This window comes from Lipomyces arxii (assembly GCF_038497795.1).
Source record: "Lipomyces arxii strain Phaff 12-163 unplaced genomic scaffold V1512scaffold_2, whole genome shotgun sequence".
Taxonomy (NCBI): Eukaryota; Fungi; Ascomycota; class Lipomycetes; order Lipomycetales; family Lipomycetaceae; genus Lipomyces; species Lipomyces arxii.
Genome location: NW_027117701.1, coordinates 587113 through 606688, shown reverse-complemented (window position 1 = coordinate 606688; position 19576 = coordinate 587113). Strand labels below are relative to the sequence as shown.

The following is a 19576-nucleotide window of genomic DNA, read 5'->3' as shown; positions in this document are numbered from 1 at the left end:
TATTCAGTTCATCTAAAGATAGTGGTAAATGTATAGTCTGTATTTCAGTATAAATAAGAAATTAAATCTTTGTCAAAAAAACGTTAACGATATGTAGCCTACAATGAAGCGCTCACGCCCAACTAATGTATGCATACCAATCGCGTAAATGTACACGTAACGCCTGAAAGAACTATAGCTTCACTACTCATATTCTTCAGTTTCGATTATTAATACATTACGATCAATATATTACAATATTTAAACCGTTCCTCCAGTTATACAAATTACCGACACCATGAGCAACCAGTCCCCAACTTTTGCTTCCTTTTTGTTTGTTTTGTTCCGAGTTAGTGACGTGTCTGTGTGTGCTTATATACAGTAATCTACTCTTCCAGCTTTTCGTGCTCCTTTTCCCATTTGACAGGATCAATTGACCACGTCTCTGTCTCGAACTTCAAAATAGATCCCAGCGGACCCTGCAGCGGCATACTAACAACCTCTGTAAACCCTGACCGCTTCAACGTCTTTTGCGCACGCTTTTCAACGGACATGGTTTGCACAAGCACAGACTCAGCTTTGTCCTGAGCTGCGACTTTCAGCACGTATGTCAGTAAATCAGAGCCCATACCGACGTTTCGGTACCGCTTCAAAACAGCCCATGATGTGAGCATCGCATACTGCTTCTTGACCGGTTTCTTGGTCTTGCCCTTCGCAGTAACATCCGAAGGAAGCACAATATTGCTTGACGCTAGCGGGTCTTGAGCATCTTTCGCAGCAAGCTCAACGTATTGCATTGAACACACCCCAATGAGCTCATCACCATAAATTGCGACAAATGCATAAGTAGCCGTATCCAAAAACGTGCCTCGGCCAACCTGTCTCGCCAGTTCCTGTAAAGGCTCCGTCAACCGCGACACGAGTGACATCAAAGCCATGACGATACCTGAACACAACAGAACGACAGTACCGAGATCGTACCAGAAATCGTACTGAAAATAAACGACACTGAGCAACGGAGCCAAAACGACCCAAAAGTACGGATGATAAAATATGGATTTATTTGCTAGTGACCGCCGCTGCGCGTATCCTTCACACACTATTTTCATTGCATCGTCACGGTCTGTAGCGATATAGCGACGCAGCAGCAGTCCTTTAGTTGCTGTTGCCGGTGCTGTTGCCGGTGCTGTTGCCGGTGCTGTTGCCGATGGCGCTGTGTTTGCTTCAGTCGAAGGTGTTGTCCCCGGTGGAGAAGTCGACGACATTACGTTGAGTATTTGAATTGAACTGAATTGGCAGGAACAAATTCGTTTGACTTTGAATTGAACAGAAATCGCCGACATTTCAATCTCGAACACACGTGGACAGCATAGGGTTAGGTTGTTAATATATCACGTGACTTACGCGTTCAAATTTGACTCGGACACGTAAAAATGACAAATCTCAATAAAGACGCGCCAGGAATCATGGATGACGACATTTCTGACCCGTCTGACTGGACAGTAACACAACTACCATCGCTATCAACACTGGACGCATCCTTGCGATGCAGAATATGTAAAGACTTCTTTACTTCCCCAGTCATGACTGAGTGCTCTCACACGTTCTGCTCGCTTTGTATTCGCAAGTGCGTTGCCGCAACTCCAACTTCAGAAACGCCTTGCTGTCCTATATGTCGAGCATCGGTGCTGGAGGTCAGGCTGAAGCGAAATCAGGTTGTTGAGGATCTGGCAGAATGGTTTGGCCAGTCGCGAAAAAGTATAATGCAGGTCGCTGTGGCGAAGGTCGACGGTGAGGCGTCAAGTCTGAATGAAAGTAAGAAACGCAAGCGGGATGGAGAATCACAAGACAGTGAACTAGTTAGGACAAGGAGGTCAAGTCGAACGGCGGCGAAAGTGTATGTAGATCTGGTTGTTCAAGTACATGTAGCTGACATGGATATATAGATCTTATAAAGAGAAGCTGGAAACTGATTTAGAAACTGAAGATGGTACAGAAACTGAGCGGAGTCCCAGTTCTGATGGGCGCGCTCATTCCAGTTACGTGAATCTTGACTCTGCTGAAGGTATATATAATTTTAATTATTGTTCAAGTTTTTGGGCTTACTGTCTAGATGATAATGATGGACTTGTACTGTGTCCAGTATGTCAAAAAAGAATGACAGAGACACAGGTCATTGGCCACATTGACAATTGTTTGGCCAAACATTCAGAACAGCCCATAAAAACTACAGACTCGCCTCGAAAAGCGTATTCTGGTCCGCTTACTACTTTAAAGAACTCGCATTCTCTAAAACAGGCCAAAAAGATACCTCTTCAACGACTGCCGAAGCTCCAATACGGTCTTCTTACAGATTCAAAACTACGAAGTCGGATGACGGAGCTCGGGATATCAAGCCACGGCACTCGAGCCCAGTTACAAGCCAGGCATTCCGAGTTTGTCAGTCTTTGGAATGCCAACACGGACTCTGCGAATCCGAAATCAAAGACACAATTAATCAGAGAACTGACAGCGTGGGAGTCAAATATGGCACGGTATTCAAAAGAAAAAGTAGATTCGATAGATGACATGGATCAGTGGAAGCAAAAGCACTCCACCGACTTTGACAGTTTAATTCAGAAAGCTCGAAAAGGTGTTACAAAGAAACCGGATGCTTCGGCAGAGAAAATAGAACGCGACGATGCATCAACGATTGACGAACCGGTAAATCCGAATGAACCGGACCTACAACGAGACACGAATCTCGAGCTTACGGTTCAGACGGCAGAAATGCCAATATCTCATTAAATTAAGGCGTCTATTGATTCGCTGCTGTCTCAGACATGTGATCTTTTGCTTTAAGCAACATCTCTTGTACATATTTTGCATAGTAATCATAATTGGTGTAAATTATATTTTGACGGTGTAGAAAGTGTAATCAATTTGAGTTGATTTGAGAGACCTAAATAAATACTTTATAAACCACACCAAGTCAAGGCTTGGATCAGCTATTTGACTACGGAACATCGCACTTATTAACTATGTTTAGTGCATTCAATAGTGCGCGAAGTGTCGTCACTTTATTGTAAGTATTTAATGCAGTCTAAATAGGAACATCTACTGATCTATAGTCATTCACCCACATCTTCAGCATCAAGACGAGCACTTCAAGCATTAAAGCAAAGTGCTCCGCTGCTAGAAAAAGCCCGGTATAAACTGGACGTGACCGAAGCCGCTCCGACTGCAGATCAGCTCAAAACCATTGTGCAATACCTCGGACCAGAGAAAGTTTCTGCGATTGTTGATGGGGCGTCGACGTTACGAGAGGCGTATAGTATTACTGCTCAGTCGCCGGATTCCGTACTGAGGCCGATTGTGGTTGATTGGATTAACGGAAAGGTGTGTGAATGCTGCTACAGAGGGGGCCTTTATACTAACTAGATATCGCAGGTTGTTGCTGGACCGAATGATGAAGGATTGAAGAAGTTAATAAGTGACATTACGAAATAGATCAGTCTATTTGACTAAGCTGTGTAGATCTCGTGAATATTTCATATAGTTCTACTCATTAACATGGTAGCAACATAGTGATAAACACAACGTTGAACGTAGTAAATCTAGTAAGTATTGACTGAGAACGAGCGGTCTACGCGTCTTGTGTGCACGCGTAGTTTAGTTCACAAGTACGCGTAAATCTTCTCTACGGCGCGTATTCACACACGAACACATGGGTCTACTAACAACGCTGCGAAAACAAAAACTAAAAGACCGCGAGATGCGGATCTTGATGCTGTAAGTTGAGAGCTTAAACACACAAACCAATCTTGTTTGACATGATGAAAGAGGACTGGACAATGCCGGAAAAACCACAATCGTAAAGCACATTCTGGGGGAAGATGTGAAGGAAGTCAGTCCGACACTGGGGTTTAACATCAGAACGGTACCCTGGAACGAGTAAGACTTAGTTTATACGTGGAATGGAGCTCGTACTGATCTGCCATGTAGATATAGTCTAATTATTTGTACGACAGATTCCACAATATTGAACACGTACTGACTTACAGGGGACGTTGGCGGACAATCCTCGCTCCGCCCGTTCTGGCGCAATTATTTCGAAAAAACAGACGCAATCATCTGGGTCGTCGACGCGACCGCGCTTGACAGATTACAGGACTGCAAAACAGAACTCGACAATATCATGCAGGAAGACAGGTTGACTGGCGCAGGCTTACTGGTCCTGGTTAACAAAATCGACGCAATCTCAGACCCTGACGAGCGTGAAGCAGTGATCAAGATTGTGACAAACGTAAGCTCATTGCTTCACATGTCTCCGCGTGTTACTGACAAGCGCAGAAACTGCAGATAGACCAAATCAAAAATCACACTTGCAAAATAGTCCCATGCAGTGCATACACGGGCGAGAACTTAACAGACGGCCTCTCATGGGCCGTAAACGAGGTCAAAAACAGACTATTCAAGTTTAGTTAGTCTCATTTTTAAAGCTCACTATAATACAAAATCCACCAACGTAATCCAAAAAACACCCCCAAATTTCAAACTATATACACCGACATCTCGCACGTATAATTTACACTTTTTTGTCACTCACAGTCACCATGAACTGGCCAACAGTCTTAAGCTTCCGAGTCACCCACGCAGTCAAGATTTTGCCCCGCTGCTTCTCGTTCAATCGGGACCGTGGAAAATCGCCTCGGCTCACAAACGCAACAACGTCAATCACAATCTGATGCTCATTCAAAATCGCATTCACAATTACCGGAACCAACGATGCCAAAAATTGTCGGCGGTTGACTTCAACTACGAGTACGACCAACCCACCGGCTTGAAATACAGCACTGCATGTTATTAGTAAACTCCAACACAACCCTTAACAAACACTTACCTTCCACCTGGGAGTATAGACCGATGCGATCGCTCGACCGTATTCTCGATATCAATCGGAAAATGATGCAGCCCGCCAATCTCAAACGTATCACCAATCGCACCCAGCACAAACAGCACCTGGATCTCAACCATGGCACCACCAGGCCCGACGGGTCTCGTCACCGTTCGCAAAAACCCAAGATCGCCCGTGCGGACGTACTCCATCGATGGATCGCCATCAATCGTTTTCGCAGTGAACCGGGCTGCGTCAAATAGATCTTTCGATCCATAAAATCCCAATACACTCGCAGATGAAGCAACCCAGATTTCACCATATTCACTCAAATGGCAAAGTCTCCTGGTCTCCGGATGCACAACCGCGATATGCGTGCTAACAGGAACCATGCCTGAGTCTTGCACCAGCAACGCAAATGGAGATTTGTCAGGCAGCGTAGTTGAAACAAACCCTCGCCTGAGCTCGCTGAGGTCCAGCACAAGCTCGACGGGCTCAATGCACATATACGAACGAGTTGATATCATCGGATTCAAAACATGCGAGTATATGGAATTGATTGCCGTACCATCCAGCCCACAGGACGCAAAATGCAGTCGCAGTTTTCCGACTACAAATTAGCATCGTTAACGACAGAATATACATCATACTTACACATATCGGCCTTTGGCCGGTCGTCAAAAGCAATCATCAAATTCCTGGTCTCATGCATGTTAGACCCCTTCAATGGTGGAACAGACATCCCATGCTCCAGCATCTGCGGTGTCGCGTACGTGTCCTTCACCTTGTACCGCGTGAGCGACAGGAAAAACAGTGGTGGGTTTGCCGCAAAATCAACAGGCGAGATCAAATATGTAGATGCACCAACGTATGTACCCATAAAACAAGTATGCAAAAATCCAATCCCAGAACTGCTGCGCACACACCCAACAACCGGCTTCGAGCTAGTCATTTGGCATGTTTCCTTTTGCACTTTGCACATCTCCAGTATCGTATCATGGCCCAGTTTCACTGATATCCGTCTGTGATCAGACGTCCAGTACACCCAGACAAGAGCAACATTGCCGTGTTTTACCCACTCTGATTTCATAGTCAGCTTGAGATCTTTGCTTCCGCCAGAAACTTTGCCTGTCTTGGTGGTGTTATATGAAGGCGGAATTGTAACTTTTGCAACCTGAGCCGATTGCTTTAAATGCTGTGCAATAAGCTTATTCTTCATAGCATGGTCCGTTTCTGTGTTGACTAGAATTGCTTTAGCTTTGTAATCTTGAATTAAGTTAAGCAGCGCCGGAACATCCTCATTCAACCGATTGCTATCCAACGGAGACAGAGGAATCGCAATGATGCCGAGATACAGACACGCAAAAATAGCATGGACAAAATCCTCGCCATGAGTATAAATAAGAATGACCGTATCTCCTGCTCTTAAGCGCGCTTTGATCGTCAGCATTGACGCTACCGTAGCAATCCTCGCGTCAAACTTCTTCCACGAGATTCCTTTGTTCTCACGAGACTTTGCGTCGATCGTGCAATAAGCAAGTTCTTCTGGTTGACAAACTACCCGGAGTTGCAAAATATCTATAATCGAGCTGAACTTTGAGAGCTCGGTCCCTGTACGATCATCATAAACCACGTTGCGTTCGTCTATTCCAGAGTACTGCTTATCCTCGTGGATTAACATCTCATCACGGAAATGCGATGCCGCAACAGACCACACGCCACCGTCGTCTTCGACCCTTGAGTCTTTAACCGAATTCATAACTGCCCGGTCAACCCCAAACTTCACATACACGCAAGGCAAAGATCCAATCTCAAACTCTTTTCGACAAAGCATGGTCCCGATGACAGATCTACCGTTCCTGATCGTTCGCGGCAACGTGTTCGGAGCAGTGATCAGAATACAATATACACGAATACTATGAACTTCTCGAAGCTTGCTCATACACGTACTTGCCATATCTTCCAGCGCTTCAGCGTCTGGTAAGATCGGCCCGTTGGGAGAGTTCGTGTCCGTAATTGCAATCGAGGACTCAAGTAGCACAACCGGCAGATGCTCATTATTGACAAAAATATCAAACGCAGAACTATCAAAAACCCTTGGTATTTTCTGCATAATGGTTTGTACCAGATGCGACGTGTAGTGGTATCGGTACTGGCGATTTGTATAAACAATATCGGATCCCATAATTGATGGATTGTTTTGCTCTTCTTTTTCTCGTCTTTGTCGCAAACGATCCTCGTATAAGCCGAGAATGTATACCTTTCCAGCATGAATAAACCCCAGCAATCCGGTGCGAAGAAACTCCATCTAAAACGTTAAAATGTGAAGAACGACGACAAACAAAGCACGAACCTCAAGTGTGCCGTCTTGACCCCAGCATCTAGCATGGAAAATCGTCTCAGTTTCACCACCTAGGCCCCAAAATCCGCCACCGAGACACGGACTGTCAACCCAAATCTCACCAACAATAAGCTCGGGCACCAGTGTCGCGGTCTCCGGATCTACAACAGCTAAGGTAGCGTCAGGTAATGGAAATCCAAATGCTCCAACCCTGATTGTGTTCTTCGTGCTCTCGTCGAGAAACCCACTTCGTGGCAGAGAAATCGATAAAATCCTAACATTGTTGGTAGAAAGTGCCTTCTTGTCCAGTAATAGCTCTGTGAGATCCGACTGACCTGTTCCTTCATCATCTGCAGCTGAATCTGGTAGTCTGCAGCCCAGAGCCTCCTGCCCTCCAAGCCAGTCACGCATAGATATAACCATGCCTCCGAACTCGGACAATGTCAGCATCGGAGCGACAACGTCTCGCGAAATTTTGTTGCCCAGAGGTCGTAACCACCGGTCAGCGAGAATCTCGTGAAATGCGGTATCAACAGTCAGACAGTCTATAAGACACCATTTGATGGTCGAAAAATCTACCGGATGCTTCTTTGAGAAATTTCTCGTAGCAAGCGGGAACGACTGATAATTGTACGCAACCTGTTTCAAGCCAGGATAGTCAGCCAGCATGATGGAAGGCTTAAACCGGCTGATGATATTTGCGTACAATCCCGGAACCGCAAGGGTTGACTGCGGGATGCACACAATCGTATTGCCAGAATAAACCGTCATAAGAACTCCCAAAATCATGCCAATCGACTGTCGAGGGTCCAAGTAACTGATCACAGTCTGGTACTTCGCTGCCGGTGCTCGAATCTGACCGCCATCTCTAGTGACGAGTCCATCGGAAGTTGACTTCCGCTTTTGCTTTTCCTTGCTAGAAAGGATTGCAGACAGACAGCTCATTTGGTGCATGACCGTCTTATGTGACATGACGACACCGTGGAGCTCGCCAGTAGGTGCTCGCGAGTATTCTATGTAAGCCAAATCAGGCACTTGCAATGCCGGTGGCTCGGATTTTTTGGACGGAGGATGATATGATCCAAACTCGTTGGTCTTCCACCACTCCACTCCTCGAGGCCATGACTGGCCCTGCGATGTAAATTCTCTGTGAAACGATTTAAGATTGGCATCAGTCGAAAGGGCAAGATGTGCTTGCGTGTAATTCAAAATGTAGTTTAGATCCTTAAAGTTTGCCATTGTATTTATAGGAACAGCGACAACCCCAGCAAGGAAGCAACCTAACAAAGCAACAACGAAATCAATCGCCTCGTCATCTTTGTAAAGCAATGCCACTCTGTCTCCGCGATACAACCCAGACTTGTCTCTGATGACCTGTGCCACTTTTTCAGCTCTTGAAGCCAGCTTATCCCATGTAATAACCGAAGTCTCTTTCCCCTTCGCATCAAGCGTTAAGATTGCATTCAACTTCGGTATACTTCGGCCACGATGACGGAGAATAGCTGCCAGATTGTCAAACTTGGTCATTGGGATGTTTCCGTTATGAGGATCAAAGTTCGTATCTGATACTTCACGAGGCTCCAGTGGCATCTGCAATTCTTTTGCAGGTTCATATGCGGACGATGGTGGTGGTGGTACCGTAGTCGTACCATTTCCATTGCGATACGGAGACGACAAAGAATACGCGCTTGTTGCAGCCTCTTCAGAAGAGTACATGTATTCTGCAATTTCGCGGTTCTCTGGATCGGCAAAAATGAAGTCGGCCTCAGTAGACAGAGGTTTGGACAGATACGACGTATCTGCCGGGGCAATACTAGGCAGTGACGACTACTTTGTGTTAGCAATCCTGGCTGATTTGAAACCATACTAAACCAGATCATACCTCATAGTGTGTTGGGACATCGACCTCAGAACTTTGGATTGAAGCACTTGAGCTCTCAACATGTCCATATGCCTGGAGCAGTAAATCTCTACGTTTGTTATAACCTTTCTCTGTAATATCTCCTTCCTGGATCCATTAGTCTCTCTGGCAGTATACAAATCATTTGATCGAACGCACATTCAATTCAAGTTCAAGTTTGTCAAGTTGAGTTTGCAGTTCGGCAAACTGATGACTGTAGTTGTTGGAATAATTCTCCGAGCCTTGAAATGCCGCAGGTGCTGAGTGTTCAGCAGCTGAAAAATCTGTATTGGAGTGGTACGCCGGCTCCTGCACATCACTATGATTGTAAAAGGCCATTGATCCAAAGTTCAAAGATTACACAACTCCACTCGATCGCGCTCAACGCCTTGCTGTGAAAAAGCAGTGTCGATATAACTTGTTATTTTATAAAGACTACCTTATCCTAGACACAACTATGCTCACAAATGTAACTCATGAGCAGTACACATCAGTCGTTCTAATTACCACTTTACAGAACGAAACAGTTCGTGTAACTAATGCAAGAGCGTCACAAGTTAAAAGTGGAGTGAGAGACACTTTTTTTAGCTGCACGTTAAAGATGTACAGAACGTGTGAAATGTACCAAAATAATGCTACATGTGGCGCACTTTGAACGGCATCAAAGAACAGTCCAAATTTTCGTTGTTTTGTATGAATTATAAACAAGATAACTGATCTATCAATTAGACTGCCTTTGACATGAAATGTACGCGTAATAAAATACAAAACTCCTGATAACTCCAACAAATGTAATGGGCCAAAAAATTATTCGTTACTTGATCTTTGTGTCTTACGCTTCTTGCCGGCAAAAGATCCGCCCTTTTTGCTGCTCTCATTATCGAACCATGTTCGTTTCGGACGAGACTTGATCTCATCCCAGTGTTTGACCATATTTTCGCCCTTGCGCAACTCCATCTCTGCAATCGCCATCTAAATTGGTTAGCACAGGACGTATATATACAAGCAAAAATTTACATACCTGCTTCTCTTCCTTCTCCTCCTGAAGAACTTCATCGACATTACTCTCAAGATCTTCAATGCGCTTAGCAATCTTGTTCACAACTTCCCAGTCGACATTGCGACTAACTGCTTTTCCTTTCTCCTTCTGTACACTCTTCACAGCCTCCTTAACAATAGTTCGCTCCATCTTGACCTCACCCACCAGAGATATACTGCGTCCAGTTCGGCCAGCACGAGCAGTACGCCCGACTCTGTGGAGATAAATGTCGTGTGACTTTGGCATGTCGTAGTTGATCACAATCTCGACTTTGGGAATATCAAGACCACGCGAAGCCAGATCAGTACATACTAGAACCGGAACTGACGAATTGCGAAACTCGGTAATTCCAGTCAACCGCTGATCTTGCGACAGCGCGCCATGAAGTTCACCGACTTTGATACCCAGTAAACCCATAACGACTCTCAGACGATGAGCCGTTTCTTTTCGGGACACAAATACCATAACTCGTTCGCCAGAATCAAACTTTTTGAGCAACCAAGTCAAAATAGCGGGCTTAGCAGCTTCGCGCTTTCGGATACGAATAAATTCTTGAATAAGACCACTAGCTGCTTGCTTCGGAGGATCAATCATGATTCGTATAGGTTGATGAAGAGATAGCTGGATCAAAGATTTAATACTGGAGTTCATTGTAGCGGAAAACAGGAGTGTCTGACGTTTGGAAGGCAGCAACGTCAACATCTCGGTCAGCTCTTTTTGGAAGCCCTCTTCGAGCATACGATCGGCTTCATCAATGATCAAAATCTCAACGTCTTCAACTTGGAAACTGGGAGAGTTGCGAATATGGTCAATGAATCGACCAGGCGTTGCAACGACAATATCGGGTCTAGTTTTCAGCTCCTGCTCTTGCACTCTAAGATTTAGGCCACCGACAGCAAGGCCAAATCTTATTCCTGCAACATATTGGCTCAACTTTCGACCGACATCAGCAACTTGAATTGCCAACTCGCGAGTAGGTGTAAGCACGACCACCCTAGTTGACGCAATTTTTTTAGGGCGGTACAAAAGACGCTCCAAAACGGGGATCATATATGCACCTGTCTTTCCGGAACCAGTCACAGCACCAGCAACAACATCCTTGCCCAACATCGCAATTGGGATGACAGCGCTCTGGATTGGAGTGGGGGTCACGAATCCAAGATTAGCGATACCACGAAGAAGTGGACGGGAAATAGACAGTGTGTGAAATTGCATATGCGCAGATGTAGAGCTCGGAGCGGGAGCTTTAGCAAAGAACTTGGCCACAGCTTTTGGATCATCCTTCTCTTCGACTTCGCCTTCATCACTGCTACCCTCTGTATCCATGTCGTTCTCTGCCTCATCATCGTCGTTTGCACTTTCTGTCGCTTTACCGCCAGTAACCGCTTCTTCATCCTTAATCGCTGATTCGTCTTTATCAGCTTCATCTTCGTCGTCAGATGAAAGACGATACGGGCCCTTAATACTTGTCTCTCCTACGGACGTTAGTAAAGCTACGAAACCAGTTTTTTAGCTCTTACCTTTGATAGACTCATTTTCAGACAAATCTTCGCCACTATCTGGAAAAACGCTTTCTGCTTTTGGAGCAGATTTCTTTGCCTTAGTCGCAACAGCTGACTTTTCAGATTCAGAAGCGTCCAAGTCAGATCCGTCATCAGCAACAGCATCAAGATCTTCAGAATCATCTTCCAATTCTTCATCCGACTCTTCAGTGTTCTTCTTCTTCAACTGTCTGCTGATAATACCGTCAAGATCAACTTGCTTCCGACCACTACCTTTAGCACGGTCTTGCATGTCAAAATCCCAACCGTCAAACCGTGGAGCACTATCAAAACTTTCCAAATCAAAATCTAAACTAAAGTCGTTTTCTTCTTCTTGCTTAAATTTTCCATTTATAGACTTCGGCTTTGGCTTAGGCTTCACAGCTTCTTCAGGTACAGGTTCTGTCTCGTCCAAATCATCATCGTCGAGATCTGGAATTTCAGTGTCTGAGTCTGAAATTGTGCCGATAAAGTCATCTTCTTTTTGCTTCTTAAATTTGAATTTCGCCATTATATATACAAAGTCAAATAGTATTTTAGTAAATATGTATTTACTACGTTGAAAACTTCTCGAGGATCAAAACTCCCAGAACAGCAAAACTTTAAAAACTTATTAGGTGACACAGATAGTAACTATAGCTTTACCGTCATCCACAACTTCCAAGTTAGGGCCCAGCCCTATTTGAATAACGCAGTCACGCACCAGCACTTTGATGTGCGTGTGTCTCTTTGCGTGCACATGTTCAATTGACTATAGCTGTTGTTGGCCTTACATTCACCAGACCTTTCAGGCACGATCTATCAATAATACACAATGTCGGAATCAGACGCTCGTTCAGAGACTTACGAAGAGGAGGTTGAGGATGTTGAAGTCGAGGATGTTGAGGAAGAGCCTGTTGTTCTGTCTACTCTTCTCCCCGAGGATGTCGTTTCTGAGAGTGCTCAAGTCAAGCTCTTCAACAAGTGGAGCTTTGAAGGTATTGACATCAAGGACATCTCGCTCACCGATTATATCCAGGTTCGACAACCTGTCTACATTGCTCACAGTGCTGGTCGTTATGCCAACAAACGATTCAGAAAGGCCCAGTGCCCTATCATTGAGCGACTCACCAACGCTTTGATGATGAACGGACGTAACAACGGCAAGAAGCTTTTGGCTGTTCGTATCGTTAAGCATGCTCTTGAGATCATTCATCTCTTGACCGACCAGAACCCGCTCCAGGTCGTTGTCGATGCCATTGTCAACTGCGGACCCCGTGAGGACTCTACCCGTATCGGAAGTGCTGGTACCGTCCGACGACAGGCTGTCGATGTCTCTCCTCTGAGACGTGTCAACCAGGCCATATCCCTCATCACTATCGGTGTAAGTTTCATAGGTTGCCATGATTTGCAATCTTGTGCTAATAAATTTTAGGCTCGTGAGGCTTCTTTCCGTAACATCAAGACCATTTCTGAGTGCCTCGCTGAGGAGTTGATTAACGCTGGAAAGGGATCTTCTAACTCATATGCCATTAAGAAGAAGGTTAGTATAGTTGATTTCATTGTTTGTAGAAACGGATACTAATGTTTTGCAGGATGAGTTGGAGCGTGTCGCTAAGTCTAACCGTTAAACAGTCATGGTGTATTTGGATTTACATATTGTTCCTTTTGTTCATGATTTGTTTTTGTTCATAGGGCCATCAAAAGTGTATTTAGTGTAAAAATAATAGCCTTACAATGCAATTATGACCTCTCAGCTTGAGGTGTGAAAGCTCTATGTTATGGTGAACATTACGTTGATGCTTTACGTGCACATTCAGCCTAATGAATATGCTATGTCTGCCTGTTCTCTTATTCCCACCAGAAGTTTTCAATGTACGTCCGTGTGAAAATTTATAAGATCTATCACCTTAGCCTTTATCTTGCAAAAGTAATCTGTAGGGTTAGGGTGTCTATGAAGATCAAACAGAGTTTACAATTATTCCCGGTGACCTTGAATAATAATTTAAATGAAAAACATAAGATACAAAATAACAGTTCGATTAAGGGGAAAAAGTAGACTGAGCTATTTACATGTATCTAATATGAAGGTGAAGACCCCGTCGAGGGACGAAGACACAGTCGTCCATCAACCCCTGATTTCAATAAAACAAACTCAATTTAAACTTAAAGTCCCTGCCAGCTTGTTTGGTTAAACGAAAGACATTTTGAACTTGAGAGCCTATTAATTTTTAAATGTCGGACAGTGAGACGGCCGCTGTAAGTCGACTAAGCTCTAATGAGTACTGCTGACTTGGATACTATAGTCTGAGATTAAAGCGGTTCCAGCATTCAGTTTCAACGCATCAGCAGCCAAGAAGAAGGTATCCGAAGAGAACGACCGGCATTTAAGCCAAAGAGATCATAAGTTGCATCATGACGACAAAAGGCATGACTCTTTTCGAAGTGAGAAAGCACACAGACATGATAGATATCGCCAGTATGAGAGAGACCGACGACGGACTGAGGATCATAGATCTAGATCAGATCTGCCTGATTCAAAGAGCAGATTAGTAGTCTCTACCAAAGTCCCGACCGCAGAGTCAGCGAAGCCAAGCGTCGCACAGAATAAGCAGAAGGGAAAGTCTACAGCTGGAATGTCAGTTTCAGGGATATCAGACGAGAGCTTGTTCATGGTAGACGTCAGGCCGGACATTGACAACTTAACTTACGGCAAGCCCTCCAACTATGCTGTTCCAAAGTTCTACAGGATCGGTAGACGTAGAGTTTTGGGTCTAGGTCCGGCATACCGTTTAAGCAGTGGATATGAGTTTCAGTCATGGGACAAGGACGACGACTATAAACCTGTGGCACAGTCGTGGGCGATGACAGGGCGGCCTAAACGGATCAAAGTTGTTAACGAGAATAATAACGACGAGCTAGAATTTATTTCAATCTCGAGAAAAGAAAAAGTTTCTGATTCGGAAAATCCGTTTCGGCGGTTTGGTGAAGAGAGCGCGGAGTCAGATGTCACTTCATCTGACGATGAAGAAGATATACACTCAGAGTCAGCCAAGAAAATTGCCGAGCTTTCGCGAGCAGTTGACACATACCCGCACGTCATCGACAATTGGCATGCGTTAGCTACAGCGCTAGCGGCTGCTGCCCCGTATGGTTCCATAGCTCGCGTTCGAGACGAGATTGCGTTCTCAGTCTATGAGAAGGCCGTGAAAGCGAATCCTGGAGACGTGTCTTTGACTTTAAAGTATATGGACTTATACGAAAACTTAAAAGGGAAATATTTCGCGGGCAAGAAATGGCATGATATTTTGCTGGAGTATCCCAAAGTTGTAAATTTTTGGGCCACCTGGTTGCTGTTCATTATGCGCGATGCTGCGACCTTTGATTATGAACAGTTACTACAGGATATGAGTGATGTGATCAAGCGGATGAGTGCGATTGCAGAAAAAGACGAGAGTACACAAGAAAGCCTAGTGTATTGCATATTTTTGGCCATGAAGTTTGTATATGAAGCCGGTAAGTAAGAGCTTTTGGCATCTACGAGTATACTAATTGTGCAGGTTACTCCGAGCATGCAATTGCTGTTGTTCAGGGTTTAATTACTCTGAACTACAAATACCCGGAAGGTTCATCAGTGCCGGCTCGGTATGAGTGGTTAAAAGCACTCTGGGAGTCTGATGGACTACGGATAGGAGATGCGGAAGAAGCAGAGACAGATCATGAAAACCTGGAAGAGTGGCTTGATCTTGAGCTGGAAAAATCAAGCCATATTTTGCCACTGCATATCACGTCAGTAGATGCAACTGCAGATCCTTTCCGCGTTGTAATATTTAGTGACATTGAACCATTTATGTTTTCGTTTGGCAAAAGCGCTAGAAGCAAGATGCTGTGGACCGCTCTGAAGTTTCTGGGGTGTCATGTGCCATACGCCTGCGACTATTTGGAAAAATATCCTCTGACATTTGAGATTAAAGAAGCAACCGATGGAAGAGATGAGTTGGAATTTGTGGTTGATGCTGAATTTGTGTCGAGAATAATTTCTGGCTTGGTTGCCGATGTTGAAGACGAAGCGGTGCTGGAGTGGATGCTTCGGTGGACATACCAGACACAAGATATCAAGTCGGCAAGAAAATTTGCGAAGACAGTCCTAAAATACAACCAACATTCGGAAATACTCTGGGTTGTATATGGTGAACTTGAGTGGACCCTAGACATCGTTCAGGCTGAGAAAGTGTTTTCGGCTGCAATGAACATTGGCGGGATGACGGTACGGAGCAGATGGGTTGAGTGTGCTTTTTTTAGTTTAAAGGACGACGTATTGAGCATTATTTGCGGCATTGCAGAAGGCCGCAAGCTTAGTCCTACATCAGTCGCAATTAGCAAGGCTCGTGAGTTTTTGGCGGGAACAAGCATTCACGGCGCCAAGATCCTGTCTATACTCGAGTATATTACCAAGTCAATTACCGAAGCACTTCAGATTTTGACTAAATTTGATGCCTCGGATGGGAATAGTAAGGAGCAGATGGTTGTTTTTGGTGCGCGGCTGCTAGAATTCCACTCCAAGAACACGTTTGCGTTCAAAGTTGCGACCATGCGCGAGTACCTGAAGGAGGCAATTCGACTATTTCCTGCCAATGAAACGCTACTCACGATCTTTGTCCGGTGCGAGAGACGATTTCAGATTGACAATGTTGTAAACTCTGTTTTGTTAGACGACGCGGTTATGGCAAACGCGACGCCGCAAGTCTGGCGGGTGGCAGTATGGTTCTATGAAGGAATTGGGAACAAAGGTATGGCACGGAACATACTTGAAAAAGCCGTGAATGGCAAGGGCAAGATGAATCTGAGTGTTTGGCGTGGACGCGCGGCTTTGGAAGATGACGATGCAACACGCAGTGTCATTTATCGCGCTGTCGCAGCGTGCCCATGGGCTAAGAGTATTCTGCTTGAAGCCATTAAGAACAGCAATGTTGAAAGACGAGCGATACTTGAGATTTTACTTGAACGAGGGCTTCGTGTTTGTGCTGAAATTCCGGAAAGTTTACTTGCTATCCCACTCGAGAGTGAAGACGAGCCTGTGAGCGAAAGTGAGCCTGAACTACGAGATGATCCTGTATGATGTCGTACTAGAGCAAATCAAGAAATAATGTAACTACATGATGATTATCATCATGAGACAAAAGATTATGAGGTAATTTTTTGCTGCTTGCACGACTCAGGTCGATCTATGAGTCTACACTAAAAGCCATATCTCTGCTCTTCGTTACACAACACGGATAAGACATGGCCACAATAATCAGAGATAGTTTCACCGATTTCAATCTATTACATATTTCTTTAGGTGTTATTTTCAATGAGATTAGCTCATTAACATTATTGTCAAGCAGGGAACAACTGGATGTCTAAGAACTACAAACATGTTCATACTCTACAGGCTATATTTGTACTTTAATAACAATCTAGTTGAACTGTCAAATGTATTTTAGGTTCAATAACTAAGGTGAACGAAAGACAATATTTCAGCTCTGGATATTAGTATACTGTACGCTCACAAAATAAAAAGTTTTTGTGACATTTCTGTGACAGCTAGCGCATGCTACGGTGGAAAGTACAAACACAGCTATTACACACAAATATCTCTAGTCATGATTTGCGTCCCTTTGTCTTTCCTTGTCTTGGTTAGTCTTACCTTGTAAAGGCTTGTTCGTTTTAAGAATCGCCTACTCGGAGATTAACATTACGCATCAATGTCTATTGTCTTGCCCTGATTTACTTTTAAAGTATTCAGCCGCAGTCGCCTCCCAACATCCCCGCTGATACTCTCAAATAAGCAATTCCGAACGATTCACATATATTACTACACCTCCCCCTCCTCTGCTTCTCCTATCTTCATTCAATTAATACACTAAAAATACATTTCTGCTGTTTATATTATACCGTTCCGTTCAGCCCAGTCATGTCCGCCTAAAAATATACCTTCAGGATCAACATCTCCTCGAATCTTTCTGAACAATGCTCCGTCATCACCAAACCATTCTCCAAATACTGATTTCAGTCCAACCATTTCTCCATCAACCTTTGGTTTCTCATTGATATTCAAAGACTTTCCAATGAAGTTTTTCGCCCAGTGAGGCCGTCCACCATAAGCTACCATGATATCCTCAAATTCACGGTACCAGTCTCCAATAGGTGGGGGAATTCCAAAAGGTCGATACATTGTAGCGTTAAGATAAAGTGTTAGATTGTCAATCGCAATATCATTCGAATATGGTGTAGGAGGCGCGCTTTCAAGTAGTGGTCGAAGTGTATTACCGGGAATAGCCCCGATTCCTGATGACTCTCGGATCTCAAACGGAGAAACATTTGATTCAGGGTATGAACAATTTGAGCACCGCACTTCAATAGGAGCGTGTACATAGTACTGACCGGTTTCAGCAGCTCTACTGACAACCGCATCAACCAATCGAAGCACATTAACGCCATGAGTCAGGTTCATTGCCCATTCGTTCACAAACTGCTTGAACAAACAATCCATGTTCAACGCCTCGACAGAGTTTTGCACAGCTTCGGACCCGCCAAGACCATACGTTGGTTCCCATCCGTACTGCTTTCGGAACACAAATCTTTCGACCGCTGGCATTGCGCGCGGATACACGACCGTCGCGACCCAGAGCATGAACTCGTATAGTTTACGACCTAAGAAAGTACCATAAAATGATTCACGAGGTTTCGACAGTGGAAGCTGAGATCTCTCTGCCCGCCAAAGGATGCATTTGCGAGAGTATGGGAACCACCACACCCGAACGTACTCGCGAGATGTCCAGATCTTGCTCCAGTCTGATAGCAGCGTGTCAAAGTCGATGATTTCCTGTGATGAGTGAATCGTGAATGCAGGAATGGTTCGGAACGTGATGTGAGTGATGACGCCTAGCTTGCCGAGAGACAGCATTGCGGCACGGAATAAGTCGGGTCGAACGGTTGGCGAGACTGTAACTAACTCACCAGATGCAAGCAGCAAAGTGATGTTCACAATCTGTTGGGATATTAAGCCATGATAAGCACTTGAGCCATGAGTGCCTGTCGAGATGACGCCTGCAACAGATTGCTCCGAGATCGAGCCCAAATTCTGCAGAGCAAGGCCTCGTGATGCAAGCACTTGATTAAGTTGATACAATCGGATTCCAGCTTCTACCCGGACATCTGTGAACAAGCCAGCTTCATGAGGAGAAAATGACAGGACAGCGTCAAAGTTATCCAGATTAATAATCCACGAGTCAGACATCGTCAAGTCCGACGGCGAGTGTCCTGCACCAACAAAGGTAATTGTCTTTTTCAATCGATGAGCTGATTTAATTGCAGTCTGAAGCTGGGCAATTGTTGATGGCTGTAGATACCGTTCTGGACGGCAAAAGAAGGTGCGCGCCCATGTTGAATGTTTTCTTCCAGGGACAGTGAAGATATCCAAATCGTTTGCTTCTGACAGCATTTTGCAATCGTTTTGTCCAAATGGACCTGACTGTTGTACAACAAGAAAAAATTTCTGCGATATTGGCGAAATGCAAAGCGAGCTGTTGGTAGAGACTTGCCGATTGGAAATTTAGCTCTGTCGGGGCCCTCTGAGACGTAATTGATCACCAGATTTAGAACTTTAACCTACTACTCTTAGCCGTCGGCGCACGTGCGGCGCGATAGACTGCAAGTGGCCAGGCTGATAACAATGCATTATAATCTTGTTCTGTTGCTGTGGTGTTATAATACAGTGGTTGAAAGCTATAGTGTAAGACATGTAAAAAAAATATTCAAAATCAGTAAGATTACGGTGTAGAAATTAGATTGACTGAAGGGAAACTAATTGGCCACCGGTCATGGGGTTAGGTGAAGAAGATCTGGCTGTCAGAATCTGGCTTGTCAGATTGTAGGG

At 44.7% G+C, this 19576-nt stretch overlaps 9 protein-coding genes across 9 annotated transcripts; 5 read left to right on the top strand and 4 right to left on the bottom strand.

Moving 5' to 3' along the window:
- Window positions 1-119: 119 nt before the first annotated feature.
- V1512DRAFT_258091 (uncharacterized protein) lies at window positions 120-1597 on the bottom strand. The gene has a single exon (XM_066915369.1). The coding sequence runs from the start codon at window positions 1320-1322 to the stop codon at window positions 366-368; it is 957 nt and encodes a 318-aa protein (XP_066773587.1). The 5' UTR covers window positions 1323-1597; the 3' UTR covers window positions 120-365.
- Window positions 1430-2873, top strand: V1512DRAFT_258090 (uncharacterized protein). The gene is made up of 3 exons (XM_066915368.1): window positions 1430-1876; window positions 1926-2044; window positions 2093-2873. Exons 1-3 carry the CDS (start codon window positions 1446-1448, stop codon window positions 2764-2766), a joined length of 1224 nt encoding a protein of 407 aa, XP_066773586.1. The 5' UTR covers window positions 1430-1445; the 3' UTR covers window positions 2767-2873.
- A 126-nt stretch (window positions 2874-2999) lies between these two features.
- V1512DRAFT_251334 (thioredoxin-like protein) lies at window positions 3000-3468 on the top strand (the record flags this gene model as incomplete). Its single annotated transcript, XM_066914676.1, has 3 exons — window positions 3000-3043; window positions 3090-3357; window positions 3409-3468. The coding sequence occupies 3 exons, from the start codon at window positions 3000-3002 to the stop codon at window positions 3466-3468; spliced, it is 372 nt and encodes a 123-aa protein (XP_066773585.1).
- Window positions 3469-3685: 217 nt separating this feature from the next.
- V1512DRAFT_202199 (ADP-ribosylation factor family-domain-containing protein) lies at window positions 3686-4446 on the top strand (the record flags this gene model as incomplete). The annotated part of the gene is made up of 5 exons (XM_066913253.1): window positions 3686-3750; window positions 3802-3912; window positions 3964-3980; window positions 4023-4264; window positions 4312-4446. 5 exons carry the CDS (start codon window positions 3686-3688, stop codon window positions 4444-4446), a joined length of 570 nt encoding a protein of 189 aa, XP_066773584.1.
- On the bottom strand, window positions 4432-9722 carry V1512DRAFT_258081 (uncharacterized protein). Its single transcript, XM_066915367.1, has 6 exons — window positions 9256-9722; window positions 9079-9204; window positions 7209-9023; window positions 5510-7163; window positions 4862-5465; window positions 4432-4814 (listed from the first exon to the last, which is right to left on the bottom strand). The coding sequence occupies exons 1-6, from the start codon at window positions 9433-9435 to the stop codon at window positions 4547-4549; spliced, it is 4647 nt and encodes a 1548-aa protein (XP_066773583.1). The 5' UTR covers window positions 9436-9722; the 3' UTR covers window positions 4432-4546.
- Window positions 9723-9800: 78 nt separating this feature from the next.
- V1512DRAFT_258078 (P-loop containing nucleoside triphosphate hydrolase protein) lies at window positions 9801-12263 on the bottom strand. Its single transcript, XM_066915366.1, has 3 exons — window positions 11656-12263; window positions 10118-11610; window positions 9801-10068 (listed from the first exon to the last, which is right to left on the bottom strand). The coding sequence occupies exons 1-3, from the start codon at window positions 12185-12187 to the stop codon at window positions 9904-9906; spliced, it is 2190 nt and encodes a 729-aa protein (XP_066773582.1). The 5' UTR covers window positions 12188-12263; the 3' UTR covers window positions 9801-9903.
- A 154-nt stretch (window positions 12264-12417) lies between these two features.
- Window positions 12418-13643, top strand: V1512DRAFT_258076 (40S ribosomal protein uS7). The gene is made up of 3 exons (XM_066915365.1): window positions 12418-13039; window positions 13091-13198; window positions 13251-13643. The coding sequence occupies exons 1-3, from the start codon at window positions 12491-12493 to the stop codon at window positions 13284-13286; spliced, it is 693 nt and encodes a 230-aa protein (XP_066773581.1). The 5' UTR covers window positions 12418-12490; the 3' UTR covers window positions 13287-13643.
- Window positions 13644-13832: 189 nt separating this feature from the next.
- On the top strand, window positions 13833-17168 carry V1512DRAFT_258075 (NRDE-2, necessary for RNA interference-domain-containing protein). The gene is made up of 3 exons (XM_066915364.1): window positions 13833-13914; window positions 13962-15171; window positions 15216-17168. The coding sequence occupies exons 1-3, from the start codon at window positions 13891-13893 to the stop codon at window positions 16772-16774; spliced, it is 2793 nt and encodes a 930-aa protein (XP_066773580.1). The 5' UTR covers window positions 13833-13890; the 3' UTR covers window positions 16775-17168.
- V1512DRAFT_66653 (D-arabinono-1,4-lactone oxidase-domain-containing protein) lies at window positions 17150-19466 on the bottom strand. The gene has a single exon (XM_066918468.1). The coding sequence runs from the start codon at window positions 19139-19141 to the stop codon at window positions 17582-17584; it is 1560 nt and encodes a 519-aa protein (XP_066773579.1). The 5' UTR covers window positions 19142-19466; the 3' UTR covers window positions 17150-17581.
- Window positions 19467-19576: the final 110 nt, after the last annotated feature.

What these genes read in the sequence shown, in the direction of transcription:
- V1512DRAFT_258075 (XM_066915364.1), top strand. Translation starts at nt 13,891, where the DNA reads ATGTCGGACAGTGAGACGGCCGCT. An exon ending in CGGACAGTGAGACGGCCGCT is followed by an intron (nt 13,915 to 13,961) that starts GTAAGTCGACTA and finishes TGGATACTATAG; the next exon opens with TCTGAGATTAAAGCGGTTCC. An exon ending in GAAGTTTGTATATGAAGCCG is followed by an intron (nt 15,172 to 15,215) that starts GTAAGTAAGAGC and finishes CTAATTGTGCAG; the next exon opens with GTTACTCCGAGCATGCAATT.
- V1512DRAFT_66653 (XM_066918468.1), bottom strand. Translation starts at nt 19,141, where the DNA reads ATGCTGTCAGAAGCAAACGATTTGGATATCTTCACTGTCCCTGGAAGA.
- V1512DRAFT_258091 (XM_066915369.1), bottom strand. Translation starts at nt 1,322, where the DNA reads ATGTCGGCGATTTCTGTTCAATTCAAAGTCAAACGAATTTGTTCCTGC.
- V1512DRAFT_258078 (XM_066915366.1), bottom strand. Translation starts at nt 12,187, where the DNA reads ATGGCGAAATTCAAATTTAAGAAGCAAAAAGAAGATGACTTTATCGGC. An exon ending in TGAAAATGAGTCTATCAAAG is followed by an intron (nt 11,611 to 11,655) that starts GTAAGAGCTAAA and finishes TAACGTCCGTAG; the next exon opens with GAGAGACAAGTATTAAGGGC. An exon ending in AGGAGAAGGAAGAGAAGCAG is followed by an intron (nt 10,069 to 10,117) that starts GTATGTAAATTT and finishes TAACCAATTTAG; the next exon opens with ATGGCGATTGCAGAGATGGA.
- V1512DRAFT_258090 (XM_066915368.1), top strand. Translation starts at nt 1,446, where the DNA reads ATGGATGACGACATTTCTGACCCGTCTGACTGGACAGTAACACAACTA. An exon ending in AGTCGAACGGCGGCGAAAGT is followed by an intron (nt 1,877 to 1,925) that starts GTATGTAGATCT and finishes ATGGATATATAG; the next exon opens with ATCTTATAAAGAGAAGCTGG. An exon ending in GAATCTTGACTCTGCTGAAG is followed by an intron (nt 2,045 to 2,092) that starts GTATATATAATT and finishes CTTACTGTCTAG; the next exon opens with ATGATAATGATGGACTTGTA.
- V1512DRAFT_258076 (XM_066915365.1), top strand. Translation starts at nt 12,491, where the DNA reads ATGTCGGAATCAGACGCTCGTTCAGAGACTTACGAAGAGGAGGTTGAG. An exon ending in TATCCCTCATCACTATCGGT is followed by an intron (nt 13,040 to 13,090) that starts GTAAGTTTCATA and finishes AATAAATTTTAG; the next exon opens with GCTCGTGAGGCTTCTTTCCG. An exon ending in CATATGCCATTAAGAAGAAG is followed by an intron (nt 13,199 to 13,250) that starts GTTAGTATAGTT and finishes AATGTTTTGCAG; the next exon opens with GATGAGTTGGAGCGTGTCGC.
- V1512DRAFT_258081 (XM_066915367.1), bottom strand. Translation starts at nt 9,435, where the DNA reads ATGGCCTTTTACAATCATAGTGATGTGCAGGAGCCGGCGTACCACTCC. An exon ending in GTCAAGACGGCACACTTGAG is followed by an intron (nt 7,164 to 7,208) that starts GTTCGTGCTTTG and finishes TTAACGTTTTAG; the next exon opens with ATGGAGTTTCTTCGCACCGG. An exon ending in TCTATACTCCCAGGTGGAAG is followed by an intron (nt 4,815 to 4,861) that starts GTAAGTGTTTGT and finishes AATAACATGCAG; the next exon opens with TGCTGTATTTCAAGCCGGTG.